At 41.2% G+C, this 21638-nt stretch overlaps 1 protein-coding gene across 3 annotated transcripts in view; it reads left to right on the forward strand.

The window, feature by feature from the left end:
* ITGA1 (integrin subunit alpha 1) overlaps positions 1–21638 on the forward strand; it is a 129590-nt gene that overhangs the window by 41041 nt on the left and 66911 nt on the right. For 2 of the 3 annotated variants that reach the window (XM_073343911.1, XM_073343912.1), the window contains exons 2-9: positions 1699–1819; positions 3598–3707; positions 4756–4844; positions 4938–5052; positions 5723–5850; positions 12331–12479; positions 14174–14324; positions 18093–18258. In XM_073343911.1, coding sequence (XP_073200012.1) covers positions 1699–1819; positions 3598–3707; positions 4756–4844; positions 4938–5052; positions 5723–5850; positions 12331–12479; positions 14174–14324; positions 18093–18258 — 1029 coding nt within the window. The remainder of the gene's footprint in view (positions 1–1698; positions 1820–3597; positions 3708–4755; positions 4845–4937; positions 5053–5722; positions 5851–12330; positions 12480–14173; positions 14325–18092; positions 18259–21638) is intronic. The other variant, XM_073343913.1, reaches the window with a different exon arrangement.

The raw sequence follows: 21638 nt of genomic DNA on the forward strand, positions 1-21638 counted from the left end.
TGATAGTTTGCTGTTATTACATGTGCGTTTCTGTAATAGCCAGAAATTCTTAGCTGCTTTTCTGATTCTGTTAGTTCAGTCTGAAGATCAAGATTCCTGCTGATCATAGAACCCAAGTAGCAAAAGCTGCCAATGATGCCAAGAGATTTACCCTCCAGAGTAATGTCAGGCTATGAAAAGTAGTTTTATAAAAAATAATGAAGTGTTAAAGGAATATGACAGGGCATCATCCCACTTCTGTCTCTTTTCTAGTCACAAACCACCCAGAGTCCTTCTGCTGGTCAAACACCTTGTGCAATTTATTTGCAATGCTCTTTCCCACCAGCCTTACAGACTTGTGCAGCTCAGTATTTACAATAGTACACACTCCTTAGCTGGCGTGACCATATTTTCCCAAAGGGAAAATGGGACTCTGCAGGGAACCGATCTGAGGTCCTCCTCCCTTCTTCCCTGATGTGCAGGGCTGGCCCAAGCCACCCCCCCTGCTGCCTGCCTATATGGGCTCAGCCCGGGCCACTCTCCTGAGCTCTCCCTCATGCATGGGGATGGCGGATGGCGTTGCCGCTTGTCCCCCTGCACATTCCTCTGTGCTCCACTAGGGGTCACACCCCACTTTTTGGGCAAAACTAAGCATTTGTCCAGCTTGCTCTTGCTAACTGATGATCAGTTGGCAAGAGCAAATGGGACAAATGCCCAGTTTTGCCAAAAAAGTCGTGACAGCTGGGACAGGGCTTAAAAAAGGGACTGTCTCAGCTAAAACTGGACATATGGTCACCCTATCCTTAGCTCACTCAGCCAAGGAGTGGAGAAGGCATCTTCCCTCCAAGAGATCTCTTCTGACTCTGAAAACTCTACCAATCTCTCTTCCCACCTGACCACTTTCTTCTTGCACCTTTCTACTTACTGGGTTAATTAGCCCATCCTCCAGCCCATCCTCAGTCTATCAGTTAGACACAGCTTTGCCCCTCAGGTTTACTCTGGGGCAGTTTAACTGGTAATCCAGTGATCAGATCACAGGTACAGCTGCTGTTGCCATACCCTCTAGCACAAGGAACAAGTCAGACTCTAATTGCAATAAGCCATTCTGACTGAGCATTGATAGGCTATTAGAATAGTCAAGCATAGATATCACAAAGGCATGGATCATCATGATGAACTCTATATGTAGAATTAAAATGTACAACTTCTGGCCTGGTGCTAAAAGCCTGTTCTTCCATATTCTGCTGATGGTCAAAAATTACACCCAAAGTGTGAACCTTATTATTACCTTCCTGGAGCACACTTAATTAACAGATAGGAAGAGATCCTGAGTCATCAAAATCCATCCATCCAGAATCCAACCAGTTCTCCCATACCACAATTTATAATTCTGTTTTATCTAGCTTTCTTGCATCAATCCTGCAATTCAGCTATTGCAGAAACAGAATCTTCCTTATATTTTTGTTTTAAAATTAATGAAGATTTTTTATAAAGGAAAGTTATGAAACTAATATTAACTAAAATTAAAACTTAATGTGGTTGCTTAATATTTATTTCTGCTATTCAAAAATGCCATTTTGAGCAAAATGGCTGACTCCAATAGCAACCTCAGTAAAATCACTTTTAATCAAAATCACAATGGTCACTTTACTCAGTCTTGATTTGTATACATAGTTACATAATGTTGCATGTTACATTGAATTTAATTTTTTTTAACAGCTCTGCTTCACCTCAGTGCATCTTTCAATGTCGATGTCAAAAATGCAATGACGTTCAATGGCTCTGTGGAGGACATGTTTGGGTACACAGTTCAACAGTATGAAAATGAGGAAGGAAAATGGTGAGTTTTTTCTAAATAGCATAATATCCTAATGGTAAACTATTTAATAACAGGAATAGCACACATTGGAACTGTATTCTGTTCAATAATTTCAGTAAATAAGGGCCAGGTTCTGCCTTCTTTAGTCACGGTAAATATTTCCTTGCTTTGTACGATTGTGTCTAATGGGTTCTGTCAGTGATTGTCTCCACTGATTATGCCAACCTGGAGGAAGACTTTTAGATCAAAATATCAAATAATACAATACCCTTTAATTTGGGCTAAAATGTCTTCTTTGATTATTATATTGGTGTTTGGTGCTTTGGACCCTCTGCTCATTGCTGCTACATTCTGAAATAAAAGTTTTATTCAGCCAAGTTTGTTGCTGTCTTTGCTTCTTCAGAATGATGTCATGCTAGATGTTCCACTGAGATGGCAATGCTATGAGAAAGCTCAAATCAGAGAGGGGACCATCTCCTCTGCACTGAGAGTGGAATTCAGAATAAGACTATCTCCGTCCGATTACCTGTCCAGTTGATAGGGAGTTAATAGTCCTCTCTGCAGCTGCATCTTTGAGAATTATTCCTGTTCCCACACTGGTTGCTGGTTGGGTAGAGGATTGAATTGGAAGTCGAATGACCCAAACATTGGGAATACTGAAGCATAACTGTGTAGCATTCACCATTCGGTGTAGGTTTCCCTATTTTTGAAATGGGCTTCTGCAGCAGTCTAATATTTCTGCTGAACAAGATAGGAAAACAGCCAATGACAATCTACAGGTTTGAGGCCCATGTGGCAATAGATATATTCTGCTAGATCAGGCTATCAGTATGTAATACCTTCACTAATCTTCTGCACAAATGCAACAATATAGCCGCAGGTTGTTGATGAGGCCATGTAGAATATTACTGTCTCACGCTGGCTATTACAGAATCACTAGAAAGTATTGAAAGTAATGAAACTGCAGGTGCCCCTTTTAAAATACTATTTCATGACCTTCTGGCTTGTGGGTTCTTTAAATATACATTAAGGCAGTGGTTCTCAAACTAGGGCTGCCGCTTGTTCAGGGAAAGCCCTTGGCGGGCCAGGCCGGTTTGTTTACCTGCCGCGTCCGCAGGTTCGGCCGATCGTGACTCCCACTGGCTGCAGTTCGCCGCTCCAGGCCAATGGGGGCTGCAGGATGTGTATCACATCCCTTGGCCCACACCGCTTCCCGCAGCCCCATTGGCCTGGAGCAGTGAACTGCAGCCAGTGGGAGCTGCAATCGGACGAACCTATGGACGCGGCAGGTAAACAAACCGGCCCAGCTGGCCAAGGGCTTTCCCTGAACAAGCAGTGGCCTTAGTTTGAGAACCACTGCTGTAGACCATTGTAAATTGTAATTTAAACTAAAATGGAAAAAAAAATAAGAGAGGAGAGAGAAGATGTTTTAAAAAGACAAATGCAGATACTTTTTCAAATCTTTTGTCTCCCAAAATATCCTTGGCGTTTGGCATTGTCTTTTCCTCCACACATCCATGAACACATACACTTACACACCTCTTTCCTTTTTTGTGTTCTTCTCAAGGAGCAGAAGATAACATGGTTACTTTTCTTTGTCTCTGAACTAAAAATATGATGCCATTTTTTCCAGCTGTCTCTCCAGCTTGCACACTTGTGCAGAGCTTGCTGCAGATGGGCCCCCAATAAGTTTTATAAAGGTGCATTATACTCAGTACTGACTTTCATGTCCACTAATGGAACAAAAGAAAGAATGTATGCTTTGAGGAGAAAATTCATGTGACTTATTTCATTTTCAGGGTACTTATTGGTTCTCCATTAGTTGGCCAACCCAAGAAGAGAACAGGAGATGTCTACAAATGCCCTGTAGGGAAGGGCCAATCACATTGCATAAAACTGAACCTACCAGGTATGAAATAAAATAGGGGTAGCAGAGGACTACCCTTATCCTGTGCGTGGAGCTCTCATAGAAGTGACATCTTAGCAAGTTTATAGCTAAATTTTTTTTATTAAAATTGTTTACAAAAAAAGATAGCTAAATTTGTGTAGCTAAATGCTTACATTCTGGGGGATAAAATAACTCATGACAATGAAATAGGAAGTCTTTCAGATCAAGGTTGCACATTTGAATATTAATAACAATAGTATTCTCTTCAAGTCTCTTCAGTGCCCTATGTCTGCATGAAATGTGTTGGTGATTTCAATCCATTTGATGGTGAACAATGGCTATGTTATATAAACACCAGTACAACTGGCACTAATTGTCTCTGTGTGGCAGTCCCTAAATTATCATGGATTACCTTTTCAGTATCTCATCCAAACCCCACTGAAGCCAATGAGAGTCTTTCCAATTACTTCAATGGGCTTTAGATGAGATGGTCACTGGCTAGAAGTGGTCTCACCAGAACAGGGATGAAGCAATTAATATGTCAATTAGAGTAGGCCTGGATTGCCACCATAACTGTGGCTGGCATCTGGAGATCCTTGATAGTGACAGGAAAAGAGTTACTGTCAAGCTGAGTTTTACCAGATTTATTATTTAGTTTTAATCTTTACTGAAACCTCTTACATATCAGTGATTTATTTTGATGTAAAATCTATAACATATATAACAGCAGACTTCTATACAAGATGTAATGTTTATTTGTTCTAACCGGCAAAATTGTGTGAACAGTAATCTCCTGCTTTCATCGCACTGCTATTTCTACGTTCTTTTGTGGTTCAGGAAAACTATTTGAGACAGTGACCCAGACAAAATTCTGGGATGACAGCCAGTCTTGGCATTTTTACTTGTTCATTATACTCCTAATCACTGTTCCGGCGGGAGGAGGAGTGCTAAAATACTTGATAGAACCGAAAACAAGCTGTGTTTTATGTTTGGAAGCTTTATACTAGAGGACATATAACTTAACATCTTTTCACTTTTCAAAATACTTAACATTTTGATCTATTTATAGCTGACACTTCAGTTCCTAACGTCATGGAAGTAAAAGAGAACATGACTCTTGGAACAACTTTAGTAACTAACCCGAAAGGAGGCTTTCTGGTAAGAAAATAAATACATTCCTTACTTTGATAGGGAATTATAATATCCCAAAAGCTTCATTATCTAACTTTTAACTCTTTCTGTTTCTTAAAGGCGTGTGGGCCTCTCTACGCTTACAAATGTGGGCATTTGCATTACACAACTGGCATCTGTTCTAATGTCAGTTCCACATTTGAAGTTGTAAATACCATTGCACCATCTGTACAAGGTATGCATACCACAGTACTGTTCTCATGTGTTTGAAAGCATGAAGCACTGAACAAGACAAATGTATACACACAGGCATACCAAAAAGCATAAACTATTTTTCCAAGCTACCAGCATTACCAAGTTAAGTAAATGTTTTCATTGTCAGTATATAAGCTAACTTCTTGCTACTTTTGGAATAAATGTGCAGTGTAAACAATCTCTAGAATGCTTTGTAATGTCCAAACATAATTGCTAAAAATAGTCCTGATGCTTTTCCTTATGGTCAGAAGAGTTTCTTTAAATAATGAAAGCAAGTTACTGAGACATCTGACAAGCCCAGTCTGGTAAGATGTACATTACAAAATCTTAGGACATGTTTAAGTGGAAGAGCCAGAGTAGGAAAGTAGGAAATTGGAAAATTAAGGGTTTACCTTAGTAAAGATCCCAATCCTGTAAACAAACACATGCCTAACTTTCTGTATGCAATGTTCTACTAATGTTAATGGGACTACTCACACATGTAAAATCCTGGGACTAAAATGGCAAAGCAAATATTGCTGAAAACCAGTTTGTTTTAGACATGTATTTTTAAAAGTCAGGCTTCATTGTGATGTCTACAATTATTGGTGCAATGATTATACATTTGACGCTTGTTTGTGACAGTTCTCATCTGGCAATTTATGTTGCAGAATGTAAGACCCAACTGGATATTGTCATAGTTCTTGATGGTTCTAATAGTATTTACCCATGGGAGAGTGTCACAGAATTTTTAAACCGCCTTCTGAAAAAAATGGACATAGGCCCTCAACAAACACAGGTAAAGTGATGCTGTGATATTATTCTTGTTTGCAGAAAAATATGGTTTACGGAAAATAAAACGAGAGGAGAGTCCATGCAGAATAAAGTGAGTTTATTACAATGAGGAGTCAAAATAAAAAAAGGATTTTATACTCACTTTGTCAGTTTTGCCACAAAGAAAAAGTTCCTTCCTGCTCAGACCCACAGCTTCTTGGAAATACTGTTCAAACAACACCTCCATTACAGAGTGGGGAAGGCGAGCAGCAACCACAGGAGAATGGCTGCTGCCTCATGCCCCCCTGGCCTTCACATACAGGTAGAATAAGGATATGAAAGACAATCAACTCTCTCCTCCCCTCTATTCCCCAAGCTTAGCCAATGGCAGCAGGAAAAGACAGAGAATCTCTATGCCTTTGCCGTCTTTCCCATCAAAGCACCATCTCTATGTGCATTCTGGGTAGAGGGAAAGCCTCAGAGCAGCCAAGTCTGTTCTGCTCTTCCTTCCTCTTCTCAGGACCCCTGCCATGATATCAAACATCCCCTTCCTACTGAGATAGGAGGAAGGCTGTGAGAGCATGGGAAATTTCATTCCAGACTACTAAATTGCCCATCAGAGAGGCCCTGGCCAGTTGAGATCCCACCCCTCCCCTCTCACTGGGGAGATCCTGATAGTCTGAGACTTTCCCCCTGCCCCTCTGAGCTCCTCCACTCTCCTTGGAGAGACCAGAACCACCAGGATTTCTCCCCATTTCCTTTCCCGTTCCAGGACCAGCTGGAACATCTCCCCTTACTTTCCACTGGAGAGACCCTGACTGGCCAGGACTTCTCCTTCACCCCTCCTCTCCCCCAAGAGTGGCCAGGATCTCTCCTCCTTTCCCCTTGCTGCCTAGGCGAAGAGGAGTGTGGGTGGGCCCTCTGCCCCTCTGATCTATATTTTTAAACATGTAGGCCTTATTTTACTCTCACTCACACTGCTTTAAATTCTATGTGATTGGATCAGATTGGATTTGTACAACTGTCTCCATCACTATAATTTCTGAACACTTTGAAATCTATGGAGTTACACTGATTTCAAGCCCAGTGTTCCACAAGTGACAGGAGAATTGGGTCACTGCTGTACACTGTAGTTTCGAAAGAATTTATAATATGGCTTTGGCTATTAATTTTACAAAACCATTTTCTGATTGTCTGCTAGGGGCGTTTTGGTTTATCTCCTCCATGAAAAAATGATCATCGCAGTTATGGCTAGATAGATTTCATCTTCTCACTATAACTAAGAAAGGAATGGAGTAAAAGGGAAAGAGAAAAAGTCCTCCATTCTCTATTTTAGAATGATATTTTAAAGCAATAGCTAAAACATTCAGGTACAAAGAGCCAAAGTTTGCTGTATATGTTTTTCCCACAAGAACTTCCTCCTTCTCCTGTCTCTTTCCCTAACTGAGCAGAGTGCTCAGCACAGTTTCTGAGGCAGATGGCCTGCTTTTAAGTTGTACTAGTACATCAGACATGTAATGTATGTTTCCCTGTTCAGCATCAGATGTAAGAGTTCAGCTCAAAAGCAGTCCAGCTGCCGGAGTTCAAAGCAGCCCAGTTGTCTCAGCCATGGCTGATGAGAACAGAAGCCGAAATGAAGGAGAAATGCATTCTCCTTTGAAGTCTGGCCACTTGAGAAGCAATCATGGTGCCCCAAACTCAAACTGAAAGGTGACATCGCTATTGCTGGTCATGCGATCATCAGAGCTGCTCAAGTGGGTGGGCCAAGTGTGGTTGCTTTTTCTGAATGGTGGGAAGAGAACTGAAGGAATATGTGGGGGGAGGAGGGGTGTGGGAAGGGAAAGGGTCATGGAGAAAATAGGAGGAAAGAAACAATTAAAATGGGGAGTGGGGTGAGAAGCTGCAAAGCAAAGAGAAAGTTAAAATGCGGATCATGAATAAAGGAAAAAAGCATTACTGCCTTTTTCATACAAGTTCTTTATTTCCCTCCTGTCTGAGGTATTTCCTGTGGCACAAGCCCTATGCCGAACAGCAAAAAAAGTGTCATTAGAAGTTTGGAACCATATTACAATGATTTTAAAAGACTCTCAGGCCTATTTTATTTTGCATTAATTCACACTTTGGGGGGCTATGGGCAAGTGGCTTGTGCCTCATGATGCCCCCCACCGGGCTGAATCAATGGGCTAATAAAACGTGCCCCGTGGTATCCTAATGATCACTTTTATTTCCAAAAGACAGAAAGGGCATTACATGTATAAAAAATATTGTGGCATTAAGGAGGTTTTGTATGAAGGGAGGATTTAGTGGTGGCTTAAAGATCATTATGTTTGACTCATTAGGGGCAAGATAGACCAAACAAAATGCCATGGAATAAATCAGACTGTGTCATTACTGAGGAAAGTTCAGCTGGTTCTATATCCATAAAAATGAACCATCTGTTATTGCTTTCCAAGCTTTTTCAGTTTTTAATCTCATCTCAAATAAGTTGGCTAAAACTAATAATTTTCTTTCTCTCCCTCCTCCACATCCCAGTGAGGAATGTCCTGGCATTTCATTGCTTTAAATTTTACTGTTTTGTTTTGTTTTGTTTTGTTTTTTTAGGTATACAATTGTTTCCATGTATATTTATTAGGACAGCTAATTTATATACTTCAAACAAGGGACTGTATTTATTAATAGAAGGAACAACAATATATATTGCCACAAAAAGTTTTGTCTTAAAATAGAACGGTCACGCAGAACATAGAACTTTTCCTTGAATAGTCTTACAGCGCTTTTGCACAGGAACTTGGGACAATTACAGAACCATTCCCTCATGGAAAATAAAAATGTGTGGAATGTAAGGGAAGAGAACAAAGACATGTTCAATAAGTCATGAGTCAAAAAACATGTTCAATAAGCTGTGGTCAGTAAAGCTGGGAGGAAAAATGTTAGTTTTTTTCAGGCAACATAGAAATATCGCCTCCTAACTAATAGGATCCTAGTTCACATATGTAAACCAAGTAAATCAAGACTCATATTACATGTAAGATTGGGATTAGTAGTCTGATGAGGTATGGGGGTTTGGACAGGATCATAGTCCCACTAAGGTAAGGTTACATCAGTCAGATGTGTGCCCATTATAAAAGCCCCCAAAAGCCTAACCTTCCATTCCTATTACAATAGCGATTTATGTCTAATTTTAAAAGGTGGAACTTATTCTGTCACTTTGCCAAAGACTGTAACAATTTTCTCGAAAACCAGTAAATTATCCCTGCCAGAGATGATGTATCCTTGACACCTTGGACTAGATTGTACCAGATGACAGGTTTTTTCAAAAATTCTCCTAGGGCAGGATTCCTCAGAACTCCCAAAAGGTCATCACATCTTCCTCCTTCATATTTTACAAGCTGAATGCTGTGCTATACTATCAACACATGCAGTGTGATTTTCAGAAACAAAGTGTAAACATTTTCAGCAAATGCTCTTAGTATACATTTGTCAAGAGGTGCTGTTTCATTCCATGGTTATGGGCACGATTTTCTTTGAAGAGGGAAAACAAATTAATCAATTCTTTACCCTATTGCGCCTCTTCTCTGCAAAAACAAGCACCCCTACATACATAGGACATTCCTGGGGTGGGGTGGTATATGTGGCAACCAGCATCCTTTCCGCTTCCCTGATCCCGAGAGCATCCAGGGGCCGATATGGACCCTACCACAAATTAGAGCAGCCTCAATGCTGTGATCTTATTTGTGCAGGCAGTAATAGTCTCCTGGGAATCATTCCATCAGCCTAGGTTTGCTGGAGTGCAACTTGCTCTGCCTATACTCATTCATGGCCCCAGCATGCTCTTGGCCTGTCCCCTGCACTAGGAGGACCAAGAGCAGGTGGCATGGAGCTGGCTAGACCAGCTTTATGCCACCCAGGGATTCCTTAAAACACAAGGGAATCCACAGCTGATTGCTGAAACAAGCCTCTGTCCCCTTTGTGTGGCTAGAGCAATGAAAATACAACCAAGTAGGGAATAGGGATGTGGCCTTTTGAGTTTATCACAGGTGAACGGAAAAAGTTTTGAGAGCCCCTTGTTAAAATATTCACAGTACCTCACTGGAATTATTTTATATGCAAGAGCCAGATCATGATTGAATAGAGCTAATTTCCATGTACCAATTTATTGGCTGCTACCACATGAAATGGAAGATAAGGGGGGATGAAGCTCCATCATAGGTTAAATGGTCTTATCTAAGAAAAAGAAATCACTGAAAGCCAGCTTCCTTTGACTGGGCACATTCCTCCTTCAACTGCAGTTAAAACACATGCCACAAAATTAGGTGCAATGGAGGCAAGGGGTTCAGAATTTAATCTTTGACAAGGGATAAAGTTTTAGCCACACGTCTTCTATGAGCAGTAAATGTCATGTGTGCCTCAGTCTTTTGTGTAACCTAAACAAGAGATACACATTGTGCAGAATCCACAGGGGCACACAGCCCCTGGATATTCCTCATTATGGGAGCAGAAGTGAATTTTTAGAGGCAATTTTAAAAGGGTGCAACTTATCTTAATGGGCTGAACTTATGTATATCCTTCCTTTAGAAAAAGCAAGCAAATCTGAGTTGCAGAAGTTAAAGGTGATGTTAGGATTCTCTGTTATTGTCATATCCCTTTATAATCATACTGCTAGCAGGACCATGGGGTTAATAAGACTATTACAGTGTCAATGTTCACTTTATCACAGTATAGGATATTTATCCCATTATATCATCATCAGTCTGAATGCTAGTAAACAAAATCTTTTCACAGCCGATGGAAATGTTATAAAATTGTCTCAGAAACACATCTATAAAGCAAGTCTAAAACACACACCAAGCCACCTATAAAATAATATGACTGTATAAACATTATAGAGGTCTTATTGATCCCCAATACCTAAATGTTACAGAGCTTTTAATAATAGATGGGCGAAATATAAATATGCCACATAATAGTGCATTACCCTAAATAACACCAATAAATCGTAAAGCTTAACATAAAATTGAAATATGCTAATGGAATATTGTGTGGATTTTTCCCAGTAAAAGCAGTCAAGAACCTGCCAAAACATTAAAAGAGACTGAGATGAATGAGGGGAAATTAATTAATATTTAGGAATATTGCTTATCTTTTTTTATTTTACATTCTGTTTTTGCAGTAGGTTCCCTCAGGCATTTGCACACTGGCTGTAATTCAGTGTGTCAATCTCTCACACAAAGATTTGTCCAGCAGAGGTCTCCTTGGGTTTCCCTTTTTTCCAGGAGCTGCCATTTTATTCAAGTTCTCCCCTCTGGCGCATGTCAGGCATAAAGAATCTATTGGTTTGGCTTACCTCCTGCTGGGAGAATGGCCTGAGCCTGAACTACCCTCCCTGCTGTCCCTTAAATCAGAGAGCACTGTGCTTTTGATCAAGCTAAAGATCACTATAATCTTCATCTCATACTGGGGCCTGAAAACATCAGCTGAGTGATACTTCTGCTCTAGGTTTAGTATAAATGATATATTGGATATAACTGAAATGTATTTTAAAAGCATTAGCATTATTGGATGTGAAATATGTCCTCTTACTCCATAGGCAGTTGTGTAAGCTCACCTGTAGAGCTAGACAATTTTTTTTAAAAACAAAACTGGTGAGAGGGAGATTCTCTATAACATGGTAGTTAAGACACTGGCCTGGCTCTGCATTCAAATCAGAGTTTTTCTATCCCAGTTTTTTTATCCTAAATCAGACTTGAATCTGAGTCTCCTAACCCGTTGGTCAATGGCCTAACCACCTGGCTATTAGCTATACTGGGGTGGGTTTTGCTCCTCCTAACCCCCACCCTTTTTGTGAAAGATTCAAAAACCAAATTTTAAAACCTCAGTATGTTTTGTGAAACACAATAGTTGTTTTCGAACCATATCTACTCACATGCAAACTATGTATTTATCTTAGGAGAAATTTACCCCAGGACTAGAAGTGAGTAAAATTTTTTGGATGCAATTCTTTTTGCCAAAAAAAAAGTATCTTCAGGTCAACCTAAACAGCTCATGAATATGTGTTAAATTTACTGAATTGTTTTGGCTGAAACAAAAAAGAAAAAAATTCTGAAAAAATCTAAATGTTTTGTTTTGACATCTTCTAAATGAAATGTTTTAATTTTTTTATTCAAAATTATTCTTTAAAAAAGCTTCAATTTTATTTTTAAAAAGGTTTTAAAAACTCAAAAAATAAATAAAATGTTTAATTTGGGGTTGGACAAAACATTTCATTAGGCCTGAATAATTATTTTCTCTTTTTTGTTTTATTGAAAATTTTGAAGTGTTTTCATTTTGAGTTCACCCGATGATTTTTTTGCCTGCAAATCAGTTACTTACACAGCTCTACCCAGGACTTGTGTTGTCCATACCCCTTGCCCTGGCCTTCAGCAAGTCTTAACCCATTGAGAGAGACTGATGATCGCAAAAACATTCATTATTGAGGGCTTTTTTTAACAGAAATTGCTTGTTTCAGGTTGGAATTGTTCAATATGGGCAAAAGGTAGTCCATGAATTTAACCTCAGTACTTACATGACAACAGATGATGTACTGATTGCAGCCAAGGCGATAAAGCAAAGAGGTGGAGCACAAACTATGACAGCCCTTGGAATAGATACAGCAAGGTAAGTGCATACTATTTTATGAAGTATGGATAAGTTACAGTGGAGAGGAATAAAATCAGATGTGTTTGTAGATTTGGTTTTTATAGATTTTGATTTTGCAAATCAAAATCCAGGGCAGTTTGCATCTGGGTTCCATTGTATCTGAACTAAAGCTAGGTGAATAATGGAGTTTTTTAGTAGTAGATTTAATTTAAATAAGGAGTAAATTTAGAGTAGAGCCAAAACCAATTTTTGCTCAGTAAATAGAAAATTTTAAAAGAATCATTTTGCCAAAATGAAAATATTTGTTTTGATGCTGACCATTTTTAAAGGTTTTTGAATTTTTAAAATAAAATTAAAGGCAACTTAGAAACAAAAATTCATTTGAAACTGAAAAATTGAAACGTTTCATTTAAAAAATGTCAAAATGAAAATTTGATTTTTCTAGAATTTTGTTTTTTCTAAATAAACAAGTCAGCAAAATTTACATGAATTCACAAAATATTGTGATGTCACCAGACTATTTTATTGAAAAATAGTTTGGGCTAAAAAATGTCACCCAGCTCTATTTAACACATCCTTATGCCATATGTAATTATCTGTATAACACATGCAAGTTTGTGTATATGAAAGGTTTATATTTTTAATTTTGTCCATGCTGTGGTAAATGTTCTTTTTATTTTTTCTTATATAAATTTTGGTTTTTATATCTTATTTTTGTTAAGTGTAGAGGGAATTTGGGTGAAAACAGTGGGAGTTGAACACTGATACTTAGTATTCTTTGTCGGTCTATCTCTTTATCTCCGTCTCTACCTACAGACAGGGCACAGATCTACCGATCTAACGAGTCTGTCTATATTGCTTCTAGAGTGACACCATCTGCTTTAATTGTTCTATTATTGTATTTAATAACATCACAATCTACCAAAAAGCCCCTTGACAATGCAATTTATTACATTATTTTGTTCTCTTCTGTAGTTTATTCGGACCTCATCTCCTCCTCATACCTTAACATCCTATTTCAGTCAGGATCAAAGCATTCAAATGGGAGAGGGGGAAGGAGGAAGCAACCTCACTGAAGGGAAGGTTAATGAGCACAGCAACAGTCATGGGTACTTCTAAAGCTGAGTGGTACAGGGATTTGTACTGATGTTTCTGCTTCTGTTGCTCTACTTAGTACTATGGTACTCTTCAGTAAAACAAATCCTGTAGTAAAATGCTGTAAGAGACATTCTCTCAGAACCAAACTTAGAAGAATCTGCGATTCTATTGGCTGCTGAGCATCAGAAGCTTCTGAAAGTACTGGCTCTCAAACACTGAGCATGCAGGGAGAATTAAAGTTCTTTTTTCTGAATACTATTACTTTAGGAATCCTCCCTTACCCTCAAGACATGAATTCTGGCTTCTGCTGGATAGACAGTAAATGCAAAATCGGACACTCATACAACTGATGTGGACAGCTGTTTGATCAGCACTGTAAATCCATCAGATTAGGCTGTGAGGTAACTGAAAGAGACAGAGATCACAGTACACATAAAAGAAAGAGAAAAGAATGTAGGGGTGAGATTTTAACATTTGATCAGATTAAGCATTTATGTTTCCCTTCTGTTTATTGGTTGATAGCAAGTAGTTTAGTCTCTGATCCATTTTTTAAAAATTCTGTGAAATCAGAGTGCTGTTTTGCTTTTCTGTGTTCTCTGTGTGTTTCCCTAAAGGAAAGAGGCGTTCACTGAGGCTCGGGGTGCACGAAGAGGAGTAAAGAAAGTAATGGTTATTGTGACTGACGGGGAATCACACGACAGCTACAAATTAGCAGACGTGATTAAGGACTGTAAACATGAAAACATTCAGAGATTTTCTATTGCTGTAAGTGAAATGATACAGGGAAATTTAGATCTTAAAAGCATGTTTCATCTTTTAATTGTAATGACTGTTAAAAAGTTTATTTCACAGCATCTTTATGGAGCTATAATTGCTCAAGAGAGAGGGGGAAATAAGAGAAACTTAAATAACATAAAATGCATCTTTCAAATTTTATAATACATCAGAAAAAGCCGATCAATTCATCCTCTGTGTGTGTGTGTGTGTCTGTGTCTGTGTCTGTGTCTGTGTGTGTGTAATCTATTTGTTAAGAGCAAAAGTGAATTGAGTGGATCAGTCTGAATCATCCAGCAACTTCTTAAGAGACTCTATCAGGTTTTTTAATCATTTTATTCCTCATTGATATTTGCAATTAGGATATTGAAGCTGCCTCTCTCATGAAGGGGGGCAAACCCTATAAGCCGGGAGAGAATGAAGATGAAATTTGAGATTTTATTCCCTGTGTGAAAATAACCTACGCAGAGAAACATAAGGTCCTTAAATACTTTTGTGTGTGAACTATCTACTGTAACTATACATTAGAATTAGTCCCATATTTAACTAGTTGATTTTTTTAGAAAGTTTATTTTTAATCCCTCTTCAGGATCACATTTCTCTTTACTGCTCCTAACAGGAACACCACAGTTGTATTGCTTCCAAGGTTTTGTAAGCAGAGCAGATAACTGCCAGATCCAAGAATCTATTTCCCTGCTACCCCCAGTCATGAACAATACTATCAGGAAGTACTGTTCCTGCAAGGCCAAGCAGCTCACTACTAATTGTTTAAATATTAAACATCAGTGTAACTAAATGGCACAAATCACAGGTTTTAAAGGAGGAAACAATATTTGGTTTTAGGCTGCCAGTATTTTAATATGAGGCTTTGGTGATGGTTTCCTTCATTAAGCAAGAGTTCACCAAATTAAAAATCCCATGTGGAGCTGAAATGTCATAGTTATTGATGGGCTGTAGCAAAATTCAGGTCTCTATCTGGATCTGTACTTCCACAAAGGCCAGAGGAATTAGGATCTGGAGGTAAGTTTCTGGCCCATCGCTAGTAGTAAATAATACTGTAATCCACAGGGCAAATTGTATCCAAGAATCTAAGAGTGCTTTAGAAAGCTCAGTTAATTAACCTTCACAACATCCCCGTGAATTAAGGAAGTTCCCATTTTGCAGTTCAGTAAACTGAGGTATGCAGAAGTTACATAATTGACAAAGACCTCACAAAGTTGGCAACAGAGCAGGGAACAGAACATAGCTGTCCTGATTTCCAGTACCATTCTCTAGAGTCTAGTCATTAGCACTGCAAAGAAGTGCCCATTATTGTTGTTTATTTTTATAATGAAATAAATTTTCATGGCACTTAAATAAAAGAGAGTATTCCTGCCCCCAAAGGGCATACAATCTATGGCCCTGATACCGCAATGTGATATGAGCTCGTGGACCCTTGCACCTGTACAGGACCTCACTAAAATTGTGCATCCCATGTAGGGTTGTGGCCTGAATTACGATGTAACTCAATGGGTGATTTAGAAATGTTGTAGGATATAGGGAAGGATGAGGGTAACAGCAGTTATAGCACGTGATTGTTGTGGTGGATATGGTTGGTATTTTCAGAAAAGCTAGGCCTTGGCGTAACTGTAGGGTGACCTTATTTCCCTACGCTGAATGTGGGACACCTGGTAAAATTACTCATATTCAAGTGAGTTCAATAGAAATCAGTCGGAACTAAGCAGCATAAACGTTCAAATTAACATCAAGTTGACTGAGGCCCTGTTAAAAAGCAATACTGCGTACTTGGATTCTTTTTATATACCTTCTTATCTTTAAGGCTTTAGGGTTCACACGGGGAAAGGTGACACACGTACACTCCCATACAACTCTCTGACACGGGGCGGGTGACCGACCGACCTGACCCTCCCTGCCTGGCGCTCTCTGCTCTTCATGACTGGCTGGGGCCCCAGGACAGGCCTGCCTCTCCTGGCACCTGGTGCCATGTCTTCCCAAGGCAACACGTGGAGGAGGGGGAGAAGCTCAAGGTCGCATGCCCCCCATCCCCAGATTTCTTCCACGGTTCACACCACAATGTGGCCAGCAGCAGCTTTTCAGCACTGTGCAGGAGGGAAGGGATGGGAGCTGCTTCCAGCCACAGGGGAGGAGGAGTGGGGGAAGGGATGACCTGGCCCCTGTCTTTGCAGAGCTTATCTGTCCCCTCCACACACACTCCCCTGTGGCTGGAAGCAACTTTTCCCGTCCTGCCCGCACAGTGTCGAAAGGCAGCTAACACCTCCAGGCTGCTGCTGGCCACTGATATAACTGCCTCTGGTCCCCTGGCTACAGCACGGGCAGGAAGGGATTAAGCCCTAAGGATGCATTGTGCGCCAAGGCCCTGAGACTGCAGGGGCTTCAGTAAACCCAGCTCAGCATGGGAGTGTGCCTAGGGGACGGAGAAACCCCATGCTCCCTGTGGACAGGACAGGACCCAGGGTGGGGGGAGGGTGGATGAAGAGGGTGCTAAGCCCCCTGCCTGGGGGTGCTGCTGTGAAGCCTGCAGGGTTGGGGCACAAACAGGCTGGAAATCACTTCCCTCACCACCACTCCAGAACTTAGCTGAGGGGCAGAGAAGTTTCCCTGTGCCAGCACTAGACGGGGCTTTGGCACATGCAGGGCTTGGCTCCTCCTGGCCAGCACCACAGGCCAGAGGGTCTTGGGCTTTTCCAGGGTGCTGACCCAGCCAGAGGCAGTGGGGGAAGGAAGGAGCCTGCTGGCCAGGCTGTTGGTGAGCTGAACAGTCCGACCAGGGGCTGGTTCTCTGCACAGCTGGGAGCGGGATGTGTCCCTCCGGGGAGGATATGGAGGAGCAGCAAGGCTGGGGGAGATGATGGGGCAAAGCAGGGAGAGGACAGTGAGAGGTGGGGCACGTAAAGGGCCAATGGGTGGGCAGCAGAGGCGTCATGTAACCCGCTGCCATGTGGCACCTGCCTACACTCACCAGCCACCGCAGCTCTCAATGCACAGCCACTGCTGTCTGGAACCAGGACGGGGGGTGGGGCCTTGCTGGCTGAGAGCTGGCATGCAGCAGGTGCTGTGCTGATGGACCAGCAGAGGGAGCGGCCAGCCCTGCACACTGCATCTTCGTCCCTCCACCAGCCTTGCACACGCCCGCCCCCATCGTCAGCTACTGGACCACCCCCTCAATCACCACTGGTGGGCGGGTGGCTCGCGAGAAGGGATCTGGCCAGCAGTAGGACCCCCCAGTGCTGATATGGAGGGGAGAGGGAGAGACATAAAATATGGGACAATTTGCCAGTTTTCAAGAAAAAGTCAGGACACCTGCAGGAGGTCTTAAATACGGGATTGTCCCTTTAAAAACGGGATGTTTCGTCACCCTACATAACTGTGTACTCCTTGAAGATATCAGTGGGAACAGAGTTAGTGCCATGTTGAGCTTTTTTGAACGCCCCACTCTAAATTCACACTTCAATGGAGGTTTATGGATATATATATATATTTCCCTTAAATTTGATGTTTGTGAGAATCTGGTTTTTTGAAGGGAACACGAGAGTTTGCGTCAACTTCTAGACAAACTTTAAAGTTAATATTCATGATCTCATATTACCAAAAGTGCTTTTCTGACACTGTAGGGCTAATGTTAAGTGGATTGAATTAAGCTAAGGTAATATTTCCCAGTATGCACTGACAATCTGCCTAAAATGTGTCTTTAAAATATAATTTGTAAAATATATTCTAGACATTTTTTTATTGCCTTAGATTCTTGGCAGCTACAACAGAGGAAATTTAAGTACAGAGAAATTTGTGGAGGAAATAAAATCAATTGCAAGTGAACCTACTGAAAAGCATTTCTTCAATGTCTCAGATGAATTAGCTCTTCTTACTATTGTTGAAGCACTTGGAGAGAGAATATTTGCCCTAGAAGGTATGAAATTTCTTTAAATTTTAATGTATCCTTGCATTATGACTGAAGTAAATAATGGATCACCTACTCTTGGGGATGTACTGTACTGTGTAAAGTACAATACATTATATGTTCATTTTTTAACATGCTGGTCATACAGCTGTCTTGCAACACATATCAGAGAGGGTAGATGATGTGAAATGTTATGCTCCGAGGCTGAGTAGATGGAGACAGTAGGCTGGAAAAAGTAAAGAAGGTCACTCTATTAGGCACCATCGTGGTAACACACCAACAGTACCAAATCTCTTCCTCCTATATTTATTTATTTATTTATTTATTTATTTGAAACTTTACCTGGAGTTTGAAGTGTTAAAGATAATACAAGACACAATGGATCTCTAAATTTCTCCTGGTCTCATTTTACATTTCATTGGTGTTTGCTGAGACAAGGTGATTTTTGGAAACTATTGGGAAAGGAGTGCATTTTGATTTAAAGGGTGAAAAATTTCACCATGTCTGTCTATCCTACATTTTTCTGCAGTGCCCCTCCCCGCAGTAGTATGTGACTACTTCCTAAATGTTGGTTAGTTATTGATTATAACTAAGGCTGTGAGTTTGTCATGGAGGTCATGGAAGTCACAGATTTCATTACTTTCCGGGAGCTCTGGTACTTCTGCAGCAGCCGGTGTTGCTCAGGCTGCTCCAGGGCCAGCCGCACCAGCCACTGCTGGGGCAGTCTTGGGCCATGCCCCACTCCCCACAGCAGCAGCAGGAGTTTGGGTGTGGGAGGGGGCTCAGGGCTGGGGGTTGGGCCGTGGGAGGGGGTGAGGGCTCTGGGTGGCGCTTACCTTGGGGAGGCTCCCCGGAAGCAGCGACATTCCTCAGCTCCTAGGCGGAGGCATGGCCAGGCAGCTCTCCACGCTGCCTTCACCTGTAGGCACTGCACCCACAGCTCCCATTGGCCACGGTTCCCGGCCAATGGGAGCTGCGGAGCCAGTGCTCGGGGCAGAGGCAGTGCGCAGAGCTGCCTGGCCACACCTCCACCTAGGAGCTGAGGGAGGGTGATGTCGCCACTTCCGGGGAGGTGCAGAGCCAGGCAGGGAGCCTGTCAGCCCCAACAACTGCTCCCCACAGCACCAGTGGGGGTTCCAGGCCATGCCGTCCCTCCCCCCGCCCCCCCGCCAGTACCAGCAGGGGTCACGGGCCACCCTCCCCCATCACCCACAGTGCCCCTGAGATGCCCCCCAGGCCACCTCCCCCCCACCCCCCCGCAAGGTTTAGTCAAGGGTATATAGTACAAGTCAAGGACAGGTCACAGGTTGAGAATTTTTGTTTACTGCCCGTGACCTGTCCATGACTTTTACTAAAAATACGTGACTAAAAGGTAGCCTTAATTATAACATTACTTTGCCACACAAGATAGTTGGCCAAGGAGGTAGAGCTGCACCAAACTATTCTTTCCTTTTGGAAATGTTCATGGAGTCCAAATTTTTAATAGAGAAGATCCTTTGTGTATTAATGGCTGCCACATCCGCCATCCAAATCAGCCCACATCCTCTATTCCAATGAGTCAATATTGTGTTTCAAGTGTGTGGCTAGTAACAGAACACCAAGTTGTTTCTTCATCTTAAATTATAGCCACTTTTCAAAAGGATTACATTGCCATGCAGGGAAGACATCTGCATATACTTCACATTTCAATATCTCAACTTTCCAAATAATTGGAATGGGATTGTTTATGGCTAGACCAAAAGATACTGTTAACTTGAATGTCAAGAAATAATATAAATATAAGAAATAATTTATAAAAACATTTAAATTAGAATTCCACTATTTAGACACATTTAGACAGCTTGTTATTATTAAAGCATTTATCTGGATAAAGTACCAATATTTTTAACTGTATTGTTTAAAAATATTAGACAGCTTCTTTCGATTAAGTGTTATATTTTCTTGTTTTCCTTTCTTGGCTTTTGAAGACTTCTAATTTTCTCACTTTTGAACTTCGTTTATTTGAGGAATGTGAAATAGTGGCCTTCAAAAGACAAAGGTTTAGCTAAACAAAGAAAAATACCATATGTTGTTACATACCTCAAAAAAAATGTAGCCTTTTCTCCAGCAATTTTCTAATTTCAAGTACATTTGATCAAGGTACTAAATGTTTTCAAATTCATACAAAAGGACTTTTTTAAATAAGCTTCTGTTTGACACAGGAAAAATAAACTTTCTCTTGTATGCAAAAATGATGTTCAGGCAAAATTAAGGTTAATAATGTAAACATAGAGAAGTCAGGAATTGAAAAATTGAATCAATCCTCAGCTGAGCTGGGCTTATGTTTTGTGCAGCTAGAGAGATGGGAAGGAAGGTGGCTCTGAAAATCCTTTCCAACCCACTGATTCTGGGCTGGTCAGGGGCTGAAACCTAAGGCCTGTTCTGAGTTACATCAGCTGCCAAAGTCCCATTAGGACTTCACCACACCCCCTAAGGGTAAGACAGAGCACTGGTTGTGCTGCATTTTCCTCCCTGAGAGATGGGTGGAGTGGAGCTGGCTATGCTCTATGCCATCTGCACCAGGGAAGTCTTTGTCTGCCCCTTTAGGGAAGCTGGACTCGGTGCTGAAGGTATGGACCAAGGTTCTACAGTAACGTTGACTGAGCCACTTGTGGGGTTGGAGGAAGTTTAAAATCCTGCCCCCTCTTCCTTGGTGTGGGAGTTCCCCAGACTCAGCAGAAGCAGTGCTGTCCAGCTGCTCAGAGGCAGCAGAATGTGCACTAAGGAGCCCAGCTCTGTGGGAACCGCTGTGTACCAATGTGCAATGTAATCTGTGTTGGGGCTAGGCAAGGTGGATTGTGGATTCTGTAGTCATTGCCTCACACAGAGCCGAAGACACAGCTGGAGTTATTCCAGTCTCAGAGCTGCAGTATCAACCATGGACACAATATTTCTAGGGGAGGGGAAGGATTCACTTTGTCCTTGCCCTTGGGAAGCTTCCCTGTGTCAAACACAGCTTCATGGTTTTGGTGCTGGCTAGAAAGTGTTTGCTAACTGTGCTCAAGATGGTTGAGTTATCTTCTGCAGCACAGCATGAAACTTCATGTTGAAGTGCCTGATTTTAATGTGTTTCAATTCTAAGTCTAACCAGCATCATATTAACATAAATCTTACATTTTATTTCCTGGGGGGCAGGGGGTTGTTTGTTTAAAAAAACCTACAAAGGAAAAAAACAGAGAGAGAGTGCAAAAACCAAAGCCAAGTAACACTGCACAATTCAATTCTGTGCCAGAAAATGAATTTTTGTACATAATCTTTTTCATATGACTCTAAATCTCATGGCATGGGCTGTGGTTTTCTGTTTTACCCAAACTTTAGGTTGGCAGAAGTGTTTTTTGCACAAGACATCT

Source organism: Lepidochelys kempii, chromosome 5 (genome assembly GCF_965140265.1).
Source record: "Lepidochelys kempii isolate rLepKem1 chromosome 5, rLepKem1.hap2, whole genome shotgun sequence".
NCBI lineage: Eukaryota > Metazoa > Chordata > Testudines > Cheloniidae > Lepidochelys > Lepidochelys kempii.